General features: G+C 39.3%; 2 protein-coding genes across 2 annotated transcripts in view; both read left to right on the top strand.

The window, feature by feature from the left end:
* LOC126278599 (gastrula zinc finger protein XlCGF57.1-like) overlaps positions 1 to 21,712 on the top strand; it is a 486,383-nt gene that overhangs the window by 106,886 nt on the left and 357,785 nt on the right. The gene's annotated exons all lie outside the window — the stretch shown is intronic.
* Positions 1 to 21,712, top strand: part of LOC126278598 (zinc finger protein 726-like) — a 232,057-nt gene that overhangs the window by 106,853 nt on the left and 103,492 nt on the right. Inside the window, exon 9 of the mRNA XM_049978820.1 lies at positions 11,646 to 11,755. Within this exon, the coding sequence (XP_049834777.1) occupies positions 11,646 to 11,755 (110 nt within the window). The remainder of the gene's footprint in view (positions 1 to 11,645; positions 11,756 to 21,712) is intronic.

The raw sequence follows: 21,712 nt of genomic DNA, 5'->3' as shown, positions 1-21,712 counted from the left end.
CTGGGTGGGGTAATGAGGAGGCTGGGACAGGGAGGGGGAGAAGTTGTATGGTGGGAGTGGTGGACAGTGAAGTGTTGTAGTTTAGACGGAGGGTGTGAGAGAAGGTGTGGAGGGGGGAGGGGGCAAGTAGTAGAAAGGAGAGAAATAAAAATAAAAGAAACTAAAAGACTGGGTGTGGTGGTGAAATGACGGCTGAGTAGTGCTGGAATGGGAACAGGGAGGGGGCTGGATGGGTGAGGACAGTGACTAACGAAGGTTGAGTGCAGGACAGTGATCAAATCTCTAATGAAGCTTGCTCTGCAACTTTCTTATGATCAGCTGGATAAACAGTTATACTGAACACTGCTTCACTGCAGGCAGAGAACCAAATGGAATCTCTACATTGTGTTGATGACTAGCGAATAGTAACTCTAAAACTGAACTCCATCCGAAAGGCCTTGGAAGGCCCAACAGTACTGACTGGGCGCCATGTCATCCTCAGCCCACAGGCGACACTGGATGCGGATATGGAGGGGCATGTGGTCAGCACCCCTCTCTCCCAGCCATATGTCAGTTTACGAGACAGGAGCTGCTACTTCTCAATCAAGTAGCTCCTCAGTTTGCCTCACAAGGGCTGACTGCACCCCGCTAGCCAACAGCGCTCGGCAGACTGGATGGTCACCCATCCAAGTGCTAGCCCAGCCCGACAGCGCTTAACTTCCGTGATCTGTTGGGAACCGGTATTAGAATGGTAACTCTCTTTTAGCAGAAAAATCCTGAATTGAGACAGCTTGGAAAAAAATTATTCAACCCACAGAATTAAATCACAAAACTAGGAGTGACAGAATGTATAAATTGCAAAAAACTCTTTGTAGTACAAAAAAGGTTTCATGCAATGCAAAGCAGATATACTACTTATGTATGATGCCGTATACAGATCAATAAGTTGATTACTGGAAGCAAGTATAAAGAGCTTGAAACAGAAACCTTAACAGAAAAATTCAAGTAGGCCTGCACCAGATTACTGAGTAGATGGTGATTTATATTGAATTTGGCAGGATTGGGGTTCAGATCTTTGTCCAGTCATCCAAATCTAGGTGTTGTGGAGAATGAACACAGCTGATTTCATTCTCATACATACTGCATCCAAGCTTGTGCTCCATGTTTAATGTCTTCAATGTTGACAGGGACTAATCTCCAGTCACCCATCCTTTTACGTAGAATGAATCGGAATGAGAAGAAAGTTTCATGCCTTAAATCAATATTCTGATTAAAAAAATAACATTTTTAGTAACAGGTAACTGAAAATTTTGTGACTATATCTGAAAGAACATATCATTTCTGACTAAAAGAATTCTCATCTTTTCCCTTGTGTTGCAATTTAAGAACAACTGACTACATGAAGTTACAGGAGGTGAACTGACATCAGCGAGGATATTATATGGGACAGAATTAAATTAGAAATGGAGAAACAATGTATCAAATCTAAGAAAACATTGATAGAATAATTTAATAAAAACTTAGGCAAGAAGATGATGAGATTTTGTGATGGGAAGAGAGAGGAAATACTTTAACTAATGAAGTCCATGTTTATTTCTCAGATGGGAGTAGTGATGCAAGCAAAATGATAATTTGAACAAAAAAGTAATGTCCTTGCCAATCAATATAATAAAGCTGCAGTCACATGACAATGACAGTGGCTATCATATTCTGTCACCTAACATGGTCTGATTACATTCTCCAACAGCTTGGTTACAGTACATCCAACCTCCTTCAGCAGTTTTTGGTGTGGTCAAGGGGATTAGGTTTAGTTAGAATAGGTTAGCTTAGAATCTATTTTAACCTACATGGGCAGGATGGATGGCAAGACACTTCTGTGTGTGGAAGTAAGTGTGCGGAAGTATGTGTTGCAAGTACTGTAAACTCTCTCCTGAAGTTATTCTAATAACCAGAGAAGTTTTGTGAATACATGAGAGACATTCTATTACATGTGTTAGATGATTCATAGACATTGAAAAGCAACATTTCACTCTGCATAACTTCGAACAAATTCAGCAAAACACATTTATGTCAGTTAGTCTTCAATGACTGTCATTCAGCATATGGGTGAAAGACAAACATGCCTTTTAAAATAAGATACTCTGAACATCCAAAGCACCGAAAAGTGGAAACAAATTTGCAAACTACCTCATATAACAGAATCACTGCCCTGCTGGCATAAAAACACCAGAAAGGAATAATAATAATTCTTAGATAGTGAATGTCAACCAACCACAACCTAAAGAAGATCCACTACAGTAACTTTAAGCATCAAAATTGGCATACGCCATATTTCTCACTTAAGAGACCTAACTTTTTGGGGATATAATGTGGGCCTAAAATTTTGGATACAAATATTACCTGTGTGGTGGATAGCATGCTGCATTAAGTACAGACATGAGGCTGAAATGGCTAGACAGCCACGAAGCATACATAATGTAATACAAGACAACGATTAGTTAATTATTATTAAATTTTTAAGTTGTTCTAAACTTTTTTCCTATCATGCAGCAATTCCAGACTATAGATTCCAATATGTATCCCTGTTATTACATTTCTCAAATTTCTCACACTGTGTTTTGTGTGGGGATATGTCAACCAATTTGATTGAAGAAAACAGACTGATTTGAATTTCTCTGTTTATCATCTGAAGTTTATAAGTTTGGGCAGTGAGGTCAGCTGCACTGAGACAACACGCCTACTGACATAATGATTGGAAAAAATCGACCGATTTTGGTAGTCAGTGGACATCTCCAGTGTCAGTGTCAGTGTGTCTGTAGCCTATGAAAAACTGTAGAGGAGCAGAAACACACCAAAATCTTCCTTTTTTTCTTTTGTGGTTGAATCTTTGTTGTAATTTATTTAGAATTTTGTGCTATAAATAATTATAAACAAAGAAATTGTTAGAAATCTGTTAAATAAATAAAAGGAAGAAAATGAAAGATCAATGTTCATGTTTTCCAACCACTCAATTACTTTAGAGCTACACTGATGTAGGTTTTGTAGGTATATGACATTCTCGGCACCATTTGCTACAGTCACAGTTTGAGTAGTTTCACCACTCCCAATTGTAGAGAGTAGCGACTGTTCTGCCTGCCCCATGTGTGATTTGATTCAGTTTTCTCCAGGTGACTGAGGAAGACTGAAGTCCAGAAGTTTGATAGTTGGTTCTTGACTTGCATGAAGCCTTGCTGGGCTGGAGGTGACCACTCCAACTTTGGGGCAGCCACAGGATTGAAACCCTGGTTAATAGGCTAAAGGTGATTGTCCAAGCCAACTGATTAATTTCAGTCAGATTGGAGAATGTTATTGAATTACAACATGTCTGCGAAGAAAAAGCAACTGATCTGATAATTAAAATATAAAAAGGCACTGATTTCACTGACACTGATTTCATTGAATATGTTACATTTAAAAGAGTTGTCAAAGCAGCAAAAAACCTGGCAGATAACAGACATATAAGACAAAGGCTGTGTTAAAATGGTTCAAATGGCTCTGAGCACTATGGGACTTCTGAGGTTATCAGTCCCCTAGAACTTAGAACTAATTAAACCTAACTAACCTAAGGACATCACACACATCCATGCCTGAGGCAGGATTCGAACATGGGCCGTAGCGGTCGCGCGGTTCCAGATTGTAGCACAAAGGCTGTGTGGTCACTCATTAAATATGAGTTAGCATGTAAGGAAGATGTTTTAAAAATTAACATTGAAGGAAATGCTATTGTAAGTCCAACTTAAATACCAAAGTACTTCAGTGGATTTTTTCTAAATGTAGCAAAGTCTGAAGTAAATGTAACAGATTTCACAACAAACAGAATACCTTTGTTATGTAAATTGAAGGTGGAGGGGAGAAAGGAAAGGGGAGAGAAAGAACTTTAGATGCCAGCTGCATTGGGACTTTATCCAGAATCAGTGAAAATGAGTGAAAACGTATGCCAGACTGGAATTTGGACCCAGGTTCTCCTGCTTACCACGCAGTTGCGTTAATCACTGCACCACCTGGGAACAGTGTTTATTGCAGTTACATGGACTATCTCAGCACACTTTTCAGCTGACCCACACTTCCACCAGCACCACCTATCTGCAGTCCCATCCATGTCTTCAATAGGTGCTACTTTGAGATTCTCACAAGTGATCGAATGCCATTGTGTATCAATACTGAAGATGGTGGATTCATTGCCCATTGAGGCAAATCAATAATATGAGTGAATGTGTATGTTCTTTCAGATATGTCTGAAAAAACAGACACCACACATTCATATACATCGCTTTGGCCTTATTGAAAACAGTAAACACCATACAAAAAGTTTGAAAAGGTTCTATGAAGGATGTAGAAAATGCAATCCTAGCACTAAAAAACAACACAGCAAAACTTCAAACCCATTAGCTCAAATAATAAATCACTCATTTTGAAGAGGACTGTTTCCCACTGGCTTGAAATATGCCGAAGTCAAACCACCTTTCAAAAAGGGATCCAGAGAGGTAATGGGAAATTATCATCCTGTCTCATTTCTCCCAGACAATTCTAAAATAATATATTTGCCCAAATCAAAAACTTCATTGAAATTATTCTGTTATTCTAAACAGTAAGTTTACTTTTCAGCGAGGCAAAAACACCACAGACGCAGGGAATGGTTTCATTGAGAAAATGAGTACATCATTGGACAATGGCAGTAAGGTTGCAGGAATTTTCTGCAACCTCACAGAGGTGTTTGATTCCATAAACCATGCATTGCGTATTACAAATTTGAAAAGTGTTGCATTAAAGGCATTGACCTACAATGGCTTAAATCCTACTCATCAAACAGAAACCAGAGAGTTAGTATTTATTTAAGTGGAGCACATTATTATTCTGTCTGGGAAAAGGTATCTCATGGTGTTCCAAAAGACTCCATACTAGGTACAATCCTGCTTCTCTTCTTATGATTAAGTATCAGCTCCCTGTCAGTTCTGGTTAGATTATACTTGTTAAAAGAAAACCAGCATTTGGAAAAAATTCCCAAATCTTTGATCAGTACCCTCAGCACTTTAGCTAAGTGTGTTAAATCTAAGTATATCTAAGACTCACGTAATAAATTCAAAACCAAACAGTCAGAATGTGAGCAGATTAAGGCATATAAGAAGTTGACTCAGTCAAACTCTTAGGATTACATTTGGATAAATATTTGAGCTGACAGGCAACATTGAGTACCTAGAAAACAAATTGAGCAGGTTTGTATTAAATTAAAATGGAACATGTGAATGCAGATGAGTTTAAGTCCACTTAAAAGAAAGTTATATGATGCTCTGACCCTGAAATGTCATTACTCAATGTGTAATGTTATTACTCATGGATGAATTCATGCAGGACAGACTGGAAATTTGAGTTGGATAAATGTTTTATACATCCAGAGAAATGTAATTTTAGTGTTTTTATTTATTTTAATACTATTGTTTATCAGCATAAAAATTATTGGCAGCTGTATTATAAATTTTTGACAAGTCTGCTGCACATGAACCAAATGGATTGCAAATGTATATCATGAGATAAATAAATCACAATTCTGCTTATTGTTTTGTATTCTTGTGTGTAATACAACAAGAGTATGTGTGGTGAAGTGATGTTGCTTAGCACTGGAAGCCACTAAATACGTATTGGCAGAAGTGTACTAGATACAATGTGTATTGCCTGTCAAAGATGAACATTCACTAGGTGAATGAAGGAACTGTTGAGATATACAGCTTGACAGTGCTCAGCTTATAAATAAACTAATGTCAGTGTTGTTGTTGTCAAAGTGTTTGAGTCACTTTTCCAAGAAGTACTTGTTAACTTTTGAAAGAAATTTTGAGGCTCTTCACATTTGCAGTTGTTTTCTGAAGATTCAAGGTTATACCCAGGTATTCTGGATTGATGGTGCGTTGCAATACATTGTCTGTGAGTATTACCTACAGATGTTAATGTGCATGCTAGTTGCCCAGATGGAATACAACAACTTCTGTCTTCAGTGGGTTTTGTTTTGGTTTCCATCTCCTGAAGTAGGCATCAAATACACACAGGTTATCTGTCATTATTTCTTCTGCCTCTTAGAGGCTTATCTACTAGATTAGGCTGTTCCAGCTCACATGCCCAGTAGAAATCAGACAAAATCAGCCATGCCTTCTGTATACTCATTTTAAACTCACCAGCTGGTCTTATGGCATCATCTCCGAACTTCCCATCTCCATTCATTCAGAGACTAGATTTGCAAATCTCAGCCATTGCCCACTTAGTCATAAGCTGGTGGCTCGAGGCTTGTTGTGTATGACAAGTGGACCACCAGTGTGGAAACGAGAGTGAGTGCACAAGTTTGCAATTATAACTGAGGACATGTAATGTTTCCGCTATATTAGCAGCGATGGACATGACAATTATTATTTACAAATACAGTGACTGATTAGTTAGCAGTGGAGACACACACACACACACACACACACACACACACACACACACACACACACACACACACACACACACACACACACACACTCACTTTGGACATCCCTCCTAAGCATAGCCTGATGCATTTTCTGTCAGATATTTATGATTTTGTTTTTGCAAAGTGTAGCTGGTATCACTTCATACAAATACTGATCATCACATTTTTCATGCAATGTCCAGCATTGAAAGTAGGTGTTGGTTTGTTTCCCGTAACAAACAAATTCATTTTTAAAGTGAAATTTTATGTGCCTGTGCTATACCGGCTCCCAAATTAGTCCACTGTGATATTTGTTTTATTGATGTGAATTAATAGGGACAGTAAAATGCAAAGAATAACCAATATTCCAACAGCAACTGAGGGATGCTGCTGCATGGCAATAGCAGTGAACAAGGACCAGGGTGGTGCTATCGCTGAGCTAAAACCTGATTCAGGGGAAAAAAAAACAATACTTGGAAACAGGATTTTGGAAATTTCTGGTGTACACTCTTTCTTAGTTTTTTGAACTGCAGTACTTGTATGGTTAGCAAGATGCAGAATGAGCTACGATGTGAGCATACACAGTGGTCACATACTGTTTATGTGTTGTGGAGGAAGGAGCTGGCTCAGACCTGTGACAACTGCCTCTGCACCCACATTGCTCATCTGATTCCATTCAAGTTCATGAAGTACAAGGCTGATTTAAACTAGCATTTTCATGTAGAAAAACTTAGTTAAATGTTGCTGATACTCTTGCTATATGTGTGTGTGGGGACCGGAAAAATTCAAATTTTTTGATAACTGCGAAATAGATGCAAATTGTACCTCAAAATGTGAAAACCCAAAATTACTTAACAGATGCTGTTTCATAGTGAATTGTATCCAGATGAGCTATTCATAGGAGATAGTTTGAAATTGCTTTATTTTCTGCATACACTATGGAAAATGTAAGGAGTTACTGGCATTATACATCATCAGCTGAAGCCCAATGTGGAAAGATAATGTGTGCGAGAACCTATTTGCAAAATAAAGTGTACAAACACAATGATGCATCAATGTGCTCAATGAGCTGGTGCCATGCCAGTTGTGGACTGTTGAATGGTCTTTTTAAGATACACATTGCGTAATGCAACGTAGTATTCAGCATTTTACAAGAAAGAAATGTGTAGGCCGGGCTTTGTTGCCCCACATTGCATCTTCCCCTCTGGCAGTCTAAATTCTAGTACATTTACACTCATGGCCATTTGCGGCTATAGCCTAGTGCCCGTGCTCAGGCTGTAGCAATTCCAAAACAAAATCTGTAACTTTTTTTCGATGTCACTGAGATTCTTCCCCTAATATTAAAAACAATTTGCTGTACATTCTGTTCTACTCCTACGCTAAGTGCTTTTCCAGTTCCATCTCTAACGTTGTCAAGCATAGGTTGTAGGGCTATGACTGCCCATAAAAAGTCGAAGTTAGTAGTCTGCAGATTTTGTAATCTTCTAATTTGGCAGGAAAATACAAATAATGTCCAGTAACACCTTATATCGGAGATGCATTCACTTACTGGCAGTAAAATGCTGCTGCTTTTCAAGAGAACAATCATTTTTGAAAGCTTAAGTACAGCCAAACGAAGAAAGCAATGGCCATTTCAGAGAAAAAGTGTTGAAGTTTTTGCAAAAGCAAACATTCCAGTCAAAAAGTACCCAATCAGCACTTTTTCTATCATTCAGTTTCAAACAACTAATAATTTGTTTGTCTTCATTCATTGCTAATGTAGAACTGGCAGTGAGACTAACATTGTAAGCAGCAGTGATAAGTCATAGGACAATGAGAACAACTATTAACAGCAGCATCTCTTACATGTGTGACCTTAGTCTCACAGTTATAGGTGTGTGCTGTTTTACTCCCCCATATTTTTGAGATTGCTAGTAGCAGGGGTATACACCCTCCCTCTAGTTAGCATTCCACCAAACACAGCTCGCAGCTCTAGCTATGCTTTGCTGACTATAATAGACAAAATTGTTCAAATGGCAATAAAACTGAATGACAAGTGCACTAACAAACAATCAGAAATTGAAAATATTTTGAATAATCATTTTTTAAATGTTGTGGAGAAAATAGGATCTAGATCTTCACTAGAAGAGGCAAGGCTATTAATAGAAGAGGCCATACCTGCACAGTTTGAAACAGCTGTAATTCCACCAACCTCTCCCTCTGAAATCAGTAAAATAATAAACTCACTGAAAAGTAAAAGCTCTTACGGAATTGATGGCATTTCCAGCAAAGTACTTAAAGCTTGTTCCCCACAGATAAGTAGAATTCTCAGCCACGTATGTAATAGCTCTTTGGAGCAGGGTGTTTTCCCTGATAGACTGAAATATGCCATTGTAAAACCATTGCATAAAAAGGGGGATATGTCGGATGTCAACAACTACCGCCCAATCTCTCTTCTGACAGCTCTATCAAAAATTTTTGAGAAAGTAATGTATTCAAGAGTAGCCTCCCATATTTGTAAAAATAAAGTACTAACAAAATGTCAGTTTGGTTTTCAGAAAGGCTTTTCAACAGAAAATGCTATATATGCTTTCACTGATCAAATATTAAATGCTCTGAATAACCGGACATCACCCATTGGTATTTTTTGTGATCTCTCAAAGGCCTTTGATTGTGTAAATCATGGAATTCTTTTAGATAAGCTAAATCATTATGGTTTGAGTGGGGCAGTGCACAAATGGTTTAATTCATACTTAACTGGAAGAATGCAGAAAGTTGAAATAAGTGGTTCGTGTAATGTTAAAACAGCTGATTCCTCAAACTGGGGTGCTATCAAGCACGGGGTCCCACAGGGTTCGGTCTTAGGTCCTTTACTGTTCTTGATATACATTAATGACTTACCATTCCACATTGATGAAGATGCAAAGTTAGTTCTTTTTGCTGATGATACAAGTATAGTAATAACATCCAAAAACCAAGAACTAAGTGATGTAATTGTAAATGATGTTTTTCACAAAATTATTAAGTGGTTCTCAGCAAACGGACTCTCTTTAAATTTTGATAAAACACAGTATATACAGTTCCGTACAGTAAATGGCACAACTCCAGTAATAAATATAAAATTTGAACAGAAGTCTGTAGCTAAGGTAGAATTTTCAAAATTTTTAGGTGTGTCCATTGATGAGAGGTTAAACTGGAAGCAACACATTGATGGTCTGCTGAAACGTCTGAGTTCAGCTACGTATGCTATTAGGGTTATTGCAAATTTTGGTGATAAGAATCTCAGTAAATTAGCTTACTATGCCTACTTTCATTCACTGCTTTCGTATGGCATCATATTCTGGGGTAATTCATCGTTGAGTAGAAAAGTATTCATTGCACAAAAACGTGTAATCAGAATAATTGCTGGAGCCCACCCACGGTCATCCTGCAGACATCTATTTAAGGATCTAGGGATCCTCACAGTAACCTCACAGTATATATATTCCCTTATGAAATTTGTTGATAATAATCCAACCCAATTCAAAAGTAATAGCAGTGTGCATACCTATAACACCAGGAGAAAGGATGATCTTCACTATGCAGGGTTAAATCTGACTTTGGCACAGAAAGGGGTAAATTATGCTGCCACAAAAGTCTTTGGGCACCTACCAAACAGCATCAAAAGCCTGACAGATAGCCAACTAACATTTAAAAATAAATTAAAAGAATTTCTAGATGACAACTCCTTCTACTCATTGGCTGAATTTTTAGATATAAAGTAAGTAAAAAAAAAAAAAAAAACTTAATCATTAGTGTCATGCAATATTTTGTGTAATGTAATTTCTTGTACAGACATCTTTTATTAACCTGACACGTTCCACATCATTACGAAGTGTCGTATTCATGATCTATGGAACAAGTATTAATCTAATCTAATCTAATCTAATCTGGCTCTGAGCACTATGGGACTTAACTTCTGAGGTCATTAGTCCCCTAGAACTTAGAACTACTTAAACCTAACTAACCTAAGGACATCACCGAGGCAGGCTTCGAATCTGTGACCATAGCAGTCACACGGTTCCAGACTGTAGCACCTAGAACTGCTCAGCCAGCCTGGCCGGCTATAGTAGACATGCAAATGTTAAAAGCTGGACAAAGTATCAGTTGAGGAATCATATGCATTCTACTGCAGTCTGCCATCATGTCAATACTGTATGTTTTTGTAACTTGTAGGACTGTAAAGGATGTGGAAGATTTGAAATACATTTTCCTTGTGTACCTGTAGATTTTTCATTCATTGATTTCCACATTCTTTTCTACAAATTTCATCATGAAGGGGGGAGCATTGTGGGCTGTAGAAATAGTCAAATTATACATTAAGATGCGAAAGTGCTTTTTTTAGTATACTGTAAATCAGGGTATTGGTTATATTAACCGAAAAAGCATATTTCAAAAACCCACTGCTCTTCTTACATTGCTCAGCCCCTGATTTTATTTACTACTTCATACACTGCATTAACGTAACTTTACAGATTTTCAGCCTGCTGTTATCTGCTTATGAGTACATACAGGAAATTGCTACATACTTCAGTCCAGATGTTCTGATAAATTATAGGAGTAATGACTAGTAAGATACTCTCTTACTTTATTTTGAAATATCTGGGGATTCCCAATTCTCTGTATTTCTTTTTGTTTTTATATATTTCCATTTCAGCTGATGAATGAACAGTTAGTAATGTCAGAAAAACTAAGAAGTTTAGTATGTTTTTTTTTTTTTACTTTTTTATTGTTAGGCTCCCACATCCTTACCTCTCCCTTTATCATAAAGCATGACACAGAGAGTAGAACTAATTTAACATACTCATTTTACTGTTCGGTTTATTCAATCAATTGCTGTATCAGTGATTATAAGTGTTATAGAACAGTGAAATGATAATTGCTGGTAAATAGCTGCTGCAGTGGTCTGAGGTTCAGCCACTTGTCCAATCGGATGTTTTTTGTTTTCCCACTGCTCTCCATGAATAGAATTTTAATTGTTGCAATTCTGTATAATTTGACTAATCAATTTAAAAGTGTTGCTGTACCAATATTTCTCGTCAGCTGCTTAGTGTGTATGCCATAAATGCCACTGTCACTGTTTTTTGTGAAGAAAATTGTGAACTTTCCCTCCTGAAATAATGAATTTTCATACGGAAATTTTGAATTCACAAAATGGTTATTTTTGTTCAAGGTGAGAGACCATATCCTTGTGATTTCTGTCCAAAGAGATTTCCTTCAAGTGGTGCGATGAAGAAACATCGAAGGATGCACACTGGCGAGCGACCTTATGAATGCAAGGAGGTAAGTGAAAATGTATAATTAGCAATATTCGTATTTGAAATTACAAGTTTCTATGCTCTGATAGGTGGAACACGTTAGAAACAAATAAATTGATAAGAAAGTGCTGTTATTAACAGAAAAGTGGAAAGCACACCTTGAAGACAAAGTTTACAGTGAGCTATAAAAAAGGTGTTATAGGAGTAATAAGTCCCAGTATAATGTGTTGGTAGATATTTAAGTTATTGCATAATAATCAAGTGGCAGGCATTTTGCAGATAAAATGTGTACTACAAACCAGTCAAGTAAGAAGAAAAATACTTCAAATAGAATAAAAAAATAAAAGATAAAGTTGCCATCAACACAAGGTTTGGTTTCAGCATCTCAGTGCTTCGGTAGACTTTATTTTGTCGGAGGCGGTATACACTTGCCTTTCTCCAACCGTTGAACTAACTGAACCAGTCATTTATTATGGCATCCTACAATTCAGTCAGAACACTATACCACACCACAGCTGGATACAAAAGGCAAATGAAAAAAAAGTTGAAAAAAATGTTGAGGGAAAGAGAGCAAATAATGAAAGTGACGAGGGATATTATATTTAATGGCATGAATCTTTCTTTTTAAAAAAATGCTGAAGTTTTGAATCAGGAAACTTGAATGGATACAACAGTTGGTAACACACAGCCTGCCAAAGGTAAGGATCTGCCTTTGAGTACTAATCTGGCTCAAAGCTTAACTGTGTCAGTTACAAGTAGAGCAGTGCATTTTCAGCTAAGAGTAGAAGAATTCTTTCTCATAAAGAATTAATGGATATCAGAGACAGCTAAACAAAGTAGATGAGAAAAATTCAATTGGGTGTGAAATGAAAAGGAAGCAAAAATAACTAGATAACTTTAAAAAGTTGGAGCAAGAGCTGAAAGAAATGTAAAGAGGGCGGGGGGGGGGGGGGGGGGGGGGGGGGGAATGAAGCTTAAAAGATGGCAAAGCAGTAAGGGTATGAAACTAATATGGTTCTCATCTCCATAATCTGGAGGTAGCTATGCTGGAATTGGCATTAGTAAACCATTTGATATCTCTCTTCTTGATTGGATATGTTTCATCTACATGCAGGGTGAAATAAGGCATACTGTTCATCATGACAGACTACATTATAATGGATGGCCATCTGAAGGCCCTGAATATTGCTTATAAATCTTTGGACTGAACAGAGGAAACTCCAGGTAGGAATATCAACAATGTAGGAAAAGACAGATTGCTGCTTATCATAAAGAAGACACATTAAGTTGCAGAAGGCGCAATTAAAAGACACCTATACAAAGCTTTCAGCCACAGCCTTCATCAGTGAAACACACACACACACACACACACACACACACACACAATTCACACATGCAAGCAAGTGAACATCATGTACATATGAGTGCTAGCTCCAGCATCTCGGGCTAGAATGCAACTATTGTGTGGGATGCAAACAACAATCTGGAGTGGTGGAGAGGAGCAAAAAAAGAGTGAAGCATGGAAAGACAGGCGGATGTGTTGGCAGAGAGTGGCAAATAAACAGGGTGGGAGATGAGAATGGGGAGGAGATGAAAGAACAGTGGGGCTGGAAACTGTTGGATGGAGGGTGTGGGGACAGTATGTTACCATAGGTTTAGGCCAGAATAATTGCTGGAGTGGAGAATGTACAGTAAGGATAACTCCCATCTGCGCAGTTCAGAAAAGCAAGTAGTGGAGGAAAGGTTCGAGGTGGCTTGGGTAATGAAGCAGCCATTGAAATCAAGTGTGTTATGTTTAGTTGCATTTTGTGCTCTTTGCTCATCCTCGTGGACAGATGGTTGGTAGTCACACCTATATAAAAAGCTGTGCAGTGATTGCAACAGAGCTGGTAAATAACATCACTGCTTTCGCAGGTGGCATGGCCCCTGACGGAATAAGAAGTGCTGGGTGAGCAGATTGTGCAGGATTTGCACTTGGGTCTTGTGCCAAAAGGTTGGGAATAGGACTGACCTAGGGATGGATTAGGATGTTGTGGAGGTTGGGTGGGTGATGGAACACCACTTTAAGAGTTGTGGGAAGTATCTCGGGTATGATGCCCCATACGATGATAGGTTATCAAAGCCCTGGCAATGGGTGTGGTTCAGTAGTTCCAGTCAGGGGTGGTAGTGGGTGATGAAGGGGACACTCCTTTGTGGCTGGTTCTTGGGGATGCTGGAAGGATTATGGGTGTGACAAGAAATGACATGTGAGATCTATTTACAGATTAGGTCTGGGAGATAGTGCCTGTCTGTGAAGATTTTTGTGAAACCATCAGCATACTGAGGACGGGAGATTTTGTCACTGCAGATACGCCATCCCTGTGTGGCCAAGCTGTATGGGAGGGATTTTTTCATGTGAAAGCGATGACAGCTATCAAAATACAGGTACTGTTTGTGGATGGTGTGTTTACTGTGCACAGAGGTGCAGAAGGCGCCATCAGAGAAGAAGAGGTCAACATCTAAGAAGGTGACATACAGTGTTGAGGAGGACCACTTGAAGCGGATGGGGGAGAAGGTGTTGAGATTATGAAGGAAAGATTTTAGGGTGTCTTGGCCTTGAGTCCAGTTCATGAAGTTATCATCAATGAACCTGATCCAGACTTGGGGTTTGGTGGTTTTGGATGCTAGGAAGGTCTCCTCTAGAATGCCCATAAAATGGTTGGCATAGGAAGGTGCCATGTGGATGCCCATGACTGTGCTGTAGACTTGTTTATATATCCTCCTTTCAAAGGAGAAGCCACAGGCCCTTCCCAGAATATCTCTCCTGAATCCATTTCCTTCCTCACCCCTAAGACACCCTCCACACCCACCTTCTACATGTTCCCTAAAATCCCAAGCCCAACAATCCTAGATGCCCCATTGTGTCTGATTATTGTGCCTGCACTGGAAGAATTTTGGTCCTCATTGGCCAATACCTCCAACCAGTTGCCTGTAATTTAGCCTTCCATGCCAAAGATACTGCTTCCTTCACCGACTCTCCCCTATCCCCATCCCTTTACCTCCTACGTCCCTACTTGTCACTATTGATGCCATCTCCTTAACTCCCAACATCCCTCTTGTCCATGGTCTGACCTTCCTATCCTCCCAAACACCATACCCCTAGTGTGGTTCAGGTTCACTGATGATATCCCCATGACCTGGACTCGAGGCCAAGCCACACTTCCTTCTTTCCTTCAATAGCTCATCTTCTCTCCCATCCAGTTCGAATGCTCCTCCTCAACCCAGTATGCCACCTTCCTAGGTGTTGATCTACTCCTCTCTGATGGCTCCATTCACACCTCTGTTCACATTAAACCCACCAACCACCAACAGTACCTGTATTTTGATGTCATCCCTTTCACACCAAAAAAACCCTACCATACAGCCTGGCCACATGGGGACGGTGTATCTGCAGTGACAAAAATTCCCTTGCTTAGTATGCTGAGGATTTCACAAGGCCCTCACAGACAGGCACTATCTCCCAGACCTAATCTGCAAACACATCTCCCATGCTATTTCCCCTCACACCCCTAATCCTTCCACTGCCCCCAAAAACCAGCCACAAAGGAGTGTCCGCTTCATCATCCAGTACCACCCCGGACTGAAACAACTGAACCACATCCTTTGCCAGGGCTTTGATTACTTATCATTGTGCCCTGAAATGAGGGACATCCTACCCAAGATACTTTTCACTCCTCCTAAGGTAGTGTTCCATCACCCATCCAACCTCCACAACATCCTAGTCCATCCCTATACTACTCCATATTCCAACTCCTTGCCACAAGGATTGTATCCCTGTGGAAGACCTAAGTGCAAAACCTGCACAGTCCACCCACCCAGCACTTCCTATTCCAATCCTGTCACAGGTTTATCCTACCCTATCAGGGGCGGGCTGCCTGTTAAAGCAGCCAGGTCATTTACCATCTCCGCTGCAATCATCGCACAGCTTTTTATATAGGTATAACTACCAACCAGCTGTCCACCAGGATGAATGGCTACCACCAAACTGTGGCCGAGAGGTCAACATGCAGCTGGACATAACACACTTCATTTCAGTGGCTGCTTCACTTCCTGAGCCATTTGGATCCTTCCCTCAAGTACGTGCTTTTTGAAAGTTATCTAGTGATTTTTGCTTCCCTTTTCATTTTACACCCAATTGTCCCTTTCTCATCTATTTTGTTTAGCTGTGTCTGATCTCCATTAATTCTTTAGGAGAGTGAATTTTCCTACTCTGAGCTGAGTATGCACTGCACTACTTGTAAGTGTCACAATTAAACTTTGTACCAGATTAGTATTCAAATGCAAATCCTTACCTTTGGCAGACTGTGCATTAGCAACTGCAGTATCCATGCATGATTCCCCAACTTCATAATTTTAAAAAAAGAAAGATCCATCCATCAAATATCCCTTGTGGCTTTGTGGCTTTAATTATTTGCTCTCTCTTCTCTTCTCTTCTCTTCTCTTCTCTTCTCTTCTCTTCTCTTCTCTTCTCTTCTCTTCTTCTTCTCTCTTCTCTCTTCTCTATGTTAAGCACCAATTTGTCTTTTCCTCCATTGTTGATATTTGGACTGAGCGGTCTCTCTTATAATCTTGAATAATTTTGTACTATGACTTTATAAATCAAATGGGATTGATTTTATATATTTTACTCAAAAGTATTACAATGTTACTGGTTTAATACGAAATTTGGTCAGGCCAGAATGAGATTTTTTCCCATCATACATTGATGGACAGTTATGCGAATATAATCATTAATTGTGGTGATGGTGTAGTTACTGGATAGCTTGCTCCCCCCCAAAAAAAAAAAAAAAAAAGTAAGGAGGATATGAAATGTAGACTGGCTATGGCAAGGAAAGAATTTCTGAAGAAGAAAAATATGTTAACATCGAGTGTAGATTTAAGTGTCAGGACTTCTTTTCTGAAAGTATTTGTGTGGAGTGTAGCCATGTATGGAAGTGAAACATGGATGATAATTAGTTTAGACAAGAAGACAATAGCAGATTTCGAAATATGGTGCTATAGAAGAATGCTGAAGATTAGATGGGTGGATCACATAACTAATGAGGAGGTGCTGAATAGAATTGGTGAGAAGAGGAATCTGTGGTACAACTTGACTAGGCAAAGAGATTGGTTGTTAGGACATCTTCTGAAGCATCCAGGGATCACCAATTTAGTTTTGGAGGGAAGCTTGGGGGCTAAATATCGTAGAGGGAGACCAAGAGATGAATACACTAAGCAGATTCAGAAGGATGTAGGTTGCAGTAGTTATTCAGAGATGAAGAGGCTTGCACAGGATAAAGTAGTATGGAGAGTTTCATCAAACCAGTCTCTGGACTGGAGACCATAGCAGGAGCCTAATGACTGCCAGGAGATTCATTAGGAGTTTCTGTTAACTGACCTTCAGGTGCTGCAGCCTGAGCAGGAGCATTTTCAGTTTCAGCATTGTCTAAAACAAGAATGTAGTCTGTGGTTTTAACTATAGCAAAATCATTGTTGTTAAACACAGTGGGATCATAATGTCTGATCCCACATTTTTTGAACCTGTTAATTGCATTACCAACTAGAGCTTCTTTCAAATAAGCAGTGTTAAATAATTCAACAATATTTTTGTCAGTTATGGCTTGCCCTTGGGAAGTGATCATGAAATTATCACAAGCTTGATTGTGACATGTCTTTGATGCACCAAAAAAAATAAAACATCCAAAGGCTGAAGGCGATGGGTAGTGTGAGGTGGAAAGCCAGCCAAGGTGATATGATTTTCACTGCAGAAGTTGATAGCCTCCAGTGTTAACAGTGTTTTATGATTGTCAACAAGCTACAGGATAGGGGTTCACCGGCAGATCTTGCATGAACATTCAACTGTTTCAAAAACAAAACAAATATTGCTCCATTGCTAGACTCATTATCACTACAACGCCCAACAGTTCCTGGTGGTGTGCTTTCCACAAGTTCAGGTTGCATTCATTTTCATGCAAAAATGAAAGAAAAAATGGGACAAGTAGTATCCAGTAATATTATTGCAACAAATGATAGCAATATTTGTCTCTCTCTCTGCATATACAATTTTGGAAACTCTCTTAATTCCTGTGAGTGAAATGACCTTTCGTAGCTTACTAGGCACAGTGGAAATCCAGATTCATCTGCACTGTTAATGGCAGATGCAGGAATTTTATTTTTTGTTCTGCACTACCTTTAAAATTAAGAATAAGTTGCCCACAATTTGCTTGTTAAAACCCACTGATCTGGCAATGAATGTTGCCTTAGTTCCCGTATACATATTTTACATTATGAGGGCTTAGGCAGCCTACATAAATAAGACTCTCTCTCTCTCTCTCTCTCTCTCTCTCTCTCTCTCTCTCTCTCACACACACACACACACACACACACACACACACACACACACACACACAAACAACAACAACAACTGTACAGATATGTAAGAGTATCCAAATATTGTATGAAGTAACAGTGGAACAGGGAACAGTTTAAAAAGAAGAAGCAGAAAATTATCAAAATAATGCCCCATTGTCTTGTGCCCTTAATGTTGTTGTTGAGATGCAAGAGGGCCAGATAATAAAATAAAAAAGGAAAACCAAGCAAATAAAAAATTACACTTTAATGATGCATAAAAAACGCAACTACCGTGTTTACAGGAATTTCATGCTACAAACACATTTGTGATCTATAGTTGACAAACTTAAACATTCTGGTCCCCATAAAATTAATATTAACATTTATTAATGAAAGATGTGGCTCTATACTTCTCACTATACAGGCAATACACTTCTAAATAGCAAAAGTGCTATAATCGTTGTTTATAAGGGAACCAGTATGTAAGGGTGGTCAAATTCTTGTGTGGTGACCCATTTGAAAAAGCTGAGTCAGCACCTCATCACAATGAATGAGATATTGAGCTCAAGAAAATGTAAAAAGATTAGAATAATCTATCTCAGGTCCTGGCCTAGGATTTTGCTGTAAGAATCATTAAAGCATGACATGTAACTGTAGAATGACAGCTGTTTATTATTAAATAATACTAATTTTTTAGCATTCAGTGCTCTTGTTATCTGAATAATTGTTGACTTTGTAGTATATATTATCAAAAAGGTGTGCATTAACCAGCTTATTAAATAATTTGATTATAATTGCTTCTTTAATCTCCCTGTGCCATTTATTATGAAGTTGTAATCCCTTGTACAAAATGGCGTTTTGCGTAAATGTAACCTGGTTGATGTTCCGTGATCTCCTGGATTCTGCTGTTTGTGGGATAATTGCTGATATTCTTCTTGATATGCTTCTCAGATTGGTAAATGTACTCACATAGTGCTGCTGGAATCCCCAGCTGTTTAAAACAGATCTTTACAGTGAGGTCGATATCTGTTCCATAAAAACACGGGAGAACTGCCGGATATCAGTAACGTTCTGCCATGATATTTCGGCGCAGAGTCTTCTGGCCATCTTCAGGTGAATGCCACTGTAGTAGTACTGGCGAGTACGTGCTGAGCTCCACTATTTAAAGCCTTCTGAGGTGATATTGCGCATGCGCTGCTCAGCGTGCGCGTTCATAACGGCTCCGTGCACTGCGCCTCGCGCCCTCCACTGTGAAAGCCACTATAAAAATGTATGCCGTCTTGATACGGATGAAGCGGAGGAAGTTCGATGAGAGTCTTGCCATGTATTAACCAGGGGTGCACCAATGAAGAATAACATCTCGCCCTTGGAGAGGATAGTCCTCCGTAACTTATGAGCAGATGAGGATACAGTAGTCTGACAAAGGAAACGCTACTGTCCTCATGCCAAGGGATGACTATATTAATAAGATCAATGTATCGCAAAATCGATATGGATCCCACGAGCCGAGTAGTGTGAAACACAGCTGAACTTTTATCAAATAGTTCTCTACCGAAGGAGGTTATCAAGAGACTGAAACCAAACAGTTCAGTTCCACCTAGGCTATATGGACTGCCTAAGATCCACAAAGAAAATGTGCCATTACGTCCAGTTGTGAGTAACATTGGAGCAGCCACCTACCACCTAGCAAAATTCTTGGCATCTTTGCTCAAACCAATGATAGGCAAGTGTGTACATCACATAAGGAATTCTGGTGATTTTATCAGTCGACTTCAGTCACTACAACTGCAAAATAGTGACTTATTGGTCAGTCTTGATGTGGTTTCACTGTTCACAAAGGTGCCTCTGGTGGACTCACAACACCTCATTGGCAATATGTTTGGTGCAGACATTACAGCATTGTTTGAGCACACTCTCTCCTCTACATATTTTATATTTAACAACAAATTTTATGAACAATCTGATGGTGTCGCCATGGATGTCCTTTGTCTCCCCTGGTGGCCAATCTTTTTATGGAGGATTTTGAGGAGAGAGCACTCGACTCTGCCACTTTTAAACCGACAGTATTTTGGCAATATGTTGACGACACTTTTATAGTGTGGCCTCATGGTCTGGACCGTCTCCAAGAATTTTTACGTCACATGAACTCCATGCATGAAAACATAAAGTTTACCATGGAGATAGAGAAAGATGGTTGTCTGCCATTTTTAGACGTCTTGGTGCAACGGAAGAGTGATGGAACACTTGGTCACTTGGTGTACAGAAAGCCCACTCATACAGACCTGTATCTACAAGCTACTAGTAGCCACCATTCAGCACAAACAATGGGCATTCTCAAAACCTTGGTCCTCCGTGCCCATACTATCTCTGACTCCGACAGTCTTCAAGCAGAACTGGAACACCTGCAAAAAGTATTTTTGAAGAATGGCTGTTGACCTAGGCAAGTGAACAGAGTGATGAAGACCTACAAACGACAAAACAAGGAAGAGGAAGAGGCCTTCAGGTCGACTGTTTATCTACCATTTATTGCGAATATTTCTTCACAGATATGCAGGATATTGAGAAAGTATCAAGTGAGCGTCATCTTTCGTCCTCCTTCCAAAATTTCATCACTGGTGGGATCCGTTAAAGACGACCTGGGCCTGCGTAAACCAGGTGTTTACAAAATTCCGTGTGAATGCGGCAAATCATATATAGGGCAAACGACACGAACTGTGCAAGAATGCATTGTGGAACACCAACGGCATACTCACCTTCTCCAACCCACCAAGTCCGCAATCGCCGAACATTGTATTTCCACAGACCATTCCATGAATTACAACGACACAAAAATTTTGGCTCATACATCAAAATTTTGGAGCTCGATTATCAATGAATCTGTGGAAATAAGATTGTCTTACAATGAGACTAGATTGTCTTACAATGAGACTCTCATCAAACAAAATAGCGGTTATCAGCTAAACTCTGCTTGGAATCCTGTTATAGAGGCGTAGTTATCTGCATAAAGATGGAAATTGACCTGATACCGATACGCCAGGCTTTCACAGTGGAGGGCGCGAGGCGCAGTGCACGGAGCCATTATGAATGCACACACTGAGCAGCGCATGCGCAATGTCACCTCAGAAGGCTTTAAATAGCGGAGCTCAGCATGTACTCGCCAGTACTACTACAGTGGCATTCACCTGTAGATGGCCAGAAGACTCTGCGCCGAAATATTGTGGCAGAACGTTACTGATATCCGGCAGTTCTCCCGTGTTTTTATGGAACAATCAGTATGCCTGGAAAGCTTTAAACATCAGGTCGATATCTGTTTGTAGTTGTTATTTTAACGATTCTTTCCTGTAGTTTGAAGACTGTGCCCATATTTTGTGCATGGTACCATCAAAAAATGATTCCATTTAAAATGAATCCCATACATGAGTAGGATGTAACTTTAAGGCATCATCTGAGACACACCGTTGACAGGATTCTAAGGGCATATCATGCTGATGACATTTTGTTTGCTAGTTAATGTGTTCATTCCACTTTATGTGACATCACTATCAGTTCCTAAAAATTCTGTATTTATTACACAATCTATGACATTTTTATCCGCATTTAATGTACAAAATTG

Source organism: Schistocerca gregaria, chromosome 6 (assembly GCF_023897955.1).
Source record: "Schistocerca gregaria isolate iqSchGreg1 chromosome 6, iqSchGreg1.2, whole genome shotgun sequence".
NCBI lineage: Eukaryota > Metazoa > Arthropoda > Insecta > Orthoptera > Acrididae > Schistocerca > Schistocerca gregaria.
The sequence above is the reverse complement of the archived record's forward strand: the minus strand, read 5'-3'. Positions and strand labels throughout refer to the sequence as shown.